Source organism: Mus caroli, chromosome 7, assembly GCF_900094665.2.
Source record: "Mus caroli chromosome 7, CAROLI_EIJ_v1.1, whole genome shotgun sequence".
NCBI classification, from domain to species: Eukaryota; Metazoa; Chordata; class Mammalia; order Rodentia; family Muridae; genus Mus; species Mus caroli.
In genome coordinates, this window is record NC_034576.1 from 2,940,998 (window position 1) to 2,942,910 (window position 1,913).

Genomic DNA, 1,913 nt, shown 5'->3' on the forward strand with positions numbered 1-1,913 from the left:
GTATGGGTGTTTTGCCTGCTTGAATGCCTGTGAACCATGTGCATGCAGTGCTCATAGGGTCCAGAAGAGGGCATCAGATTCCCTGGAACAGGAAGTTGTGAGCCTCCCTGTGGGTGCTGGGAATCAGAACTTCAGAAGCAGCCAATGAGTGCTCTTGTCTGCTGAGCCATCTCTCCGAACCTTCCTTTTTATGAGGAAATGTAGGAAGAGGCTCACGCACCAGGAGGTGAATGAGCCAAGATTTGGATACAGGTCCTGTTTGTTTAGCAACACCTTACTTGCTCTTAGAATAGTACCCACACGTCTTCGCCTCATCCAGCCATAATCATGTCTCTCAGCCCTTCTACAGCTGAGTTCTTTCCTGGTAGGACCATATCCCCATGTCTGGGATAATTTTTCTTTTCCCCTTCCAAGATCTTTCCACTCAGCTAATCCCTGCTCATCTTTCAGGTTTCAGGCAAAACATCATATCCTCCTCCAAGACGCCTCCCCTGGTAACCACTCCAGGTCAGCAACCAGCATCCCTTTAAAAGTTCCTGCCACACCCTGCAGGTCGACCAGCACACTACTCCCACCTCTGTCGCACTTCATGAGGCGTTTGGTCCCCCTCCCCTGCAAGCTCCTGGAAAACCATGGTTATTGTTTACTGGGGGTAGATATTGTCTCACCCAAACCTTGCTTATGCCCAGGATACAGTAGTGCTTCATAAATATTTATTTTAGAGAGAATGGTTGCAGACTCGAGTCCCTGTCCTGTCCTGTAAATTGAGAGAGACTTGGGTTGCCTGCTTTCAATAGCATCCTCATCTCTTGTCTCTGTCTGGTCAGGGATGCTTATCTGGTGGCAAAACTATTAATCAATCTCTCTCTCTTCCTCCCCCCTCACCCCACTTTTGTCTCCTGCTCTCGCTCTCCCTTCCACTCCCACCCCCACTTTCCCTCCCACACTTCTCTCTCCCTCTCTGCACCCATGTTGAACATGGCTGCATTGATTCTTCCTTCCAGACAAGTCAGAAGAAGAAAGTAAGTACCGTGAAATCTTATGACTCCCAACTCTCCGTACCCCCATTTTGCCAGGGGTTGAACTCAGAACCTGTGTGCTAGGCAGGGGCTCTACCACTGAGCCACACCCCCAGGTCCTCCTTGGGGTATTCCAACACACGCTGTACTGATACATTTTTTTTAACTTCCTATTTTCTTTCTTTTCTTTTTCTTTATTCTTTTTTTTTCGGGGGGGGGGGCCGGTGGTGGTGTTTTTGTCCTTGTTTTTCGAGACAGGGTTTCTCTGTGTATCCTTGGCTGTCCCAGAAGCAGTTCTATAGACCAGGCTGGCTTCGAACTCACAGAGGTTCACCTGCCTCTTGCCTCCCTAGTGCTGGGATTAAAGGCATAATAAAGAGGCATGTGCCATGATCGCCTGGCTTTTCACTTTCTATTTTCAAACGAGTTCTTACTAAGCTGCCCAGAGTACCCATGAACTCAACTGTCTCAAAATAAAAAGTAAAAAGAGGGTATAGCTCAATGGTAGAGCAACTGCCTGGGAGTCACCAGTGAGGGGTTTGGGCGTGGCTCAATGATAGACCCTCTGCCTAGAATCCCCCAGTGAGGGGATGGGGGTATAACTCAGCAATAGAGTGCTGTATAAGATCCTTTATTGAATCCCCAGTACCACAAGAAACTTTGTTAGAGCAAGTAATTTGCAAGTTACACAGAGGGAAACTAGAAGTAGTTTGGGGGGACTCTGTCCAGATAGGGTTGTACACTGGAGAACAGGGGATGAAGGGACTCTGTCCAGATAGGGTTGTACACTGGAGAACAGGGGATGAAGGAACTCTGTCCAGATAGGGTTGTACACTGGAGAACAGGGGATGAAGGAACTCTGTCCAGATAGGGTTGTACACTATAGGGGATGAA

At 48.3% G+C, this 1,913-nt stretch overlaps 1 protein-coding gene across 1 annotated transcript in view; it reads left to right on the plus strand.

The window, feature by feature from the left end:
* The window catches only part of Eddm13 (epididymal protein 13), a 28,150-nt gene that overhangs the window by 13,581 nt on the left and 12,656 nt on the right, over nucleotides 1-1,913 (plus strand). The window contains exons 4-5 of the mRNA XM_029479248.1: nucleotides 451-507; nucleotides 1,005-1,026. Of these exons, the coding sequence (XP_029335108.1) occupies nucleotides 451-507; nucleotides 1,005-1,026 (79 nt within the window). The remainder of the gene's footprint in view (nucleotides 1-450; nucleotides 508-1,004; nucleotides 1,027-1,913) is intronic.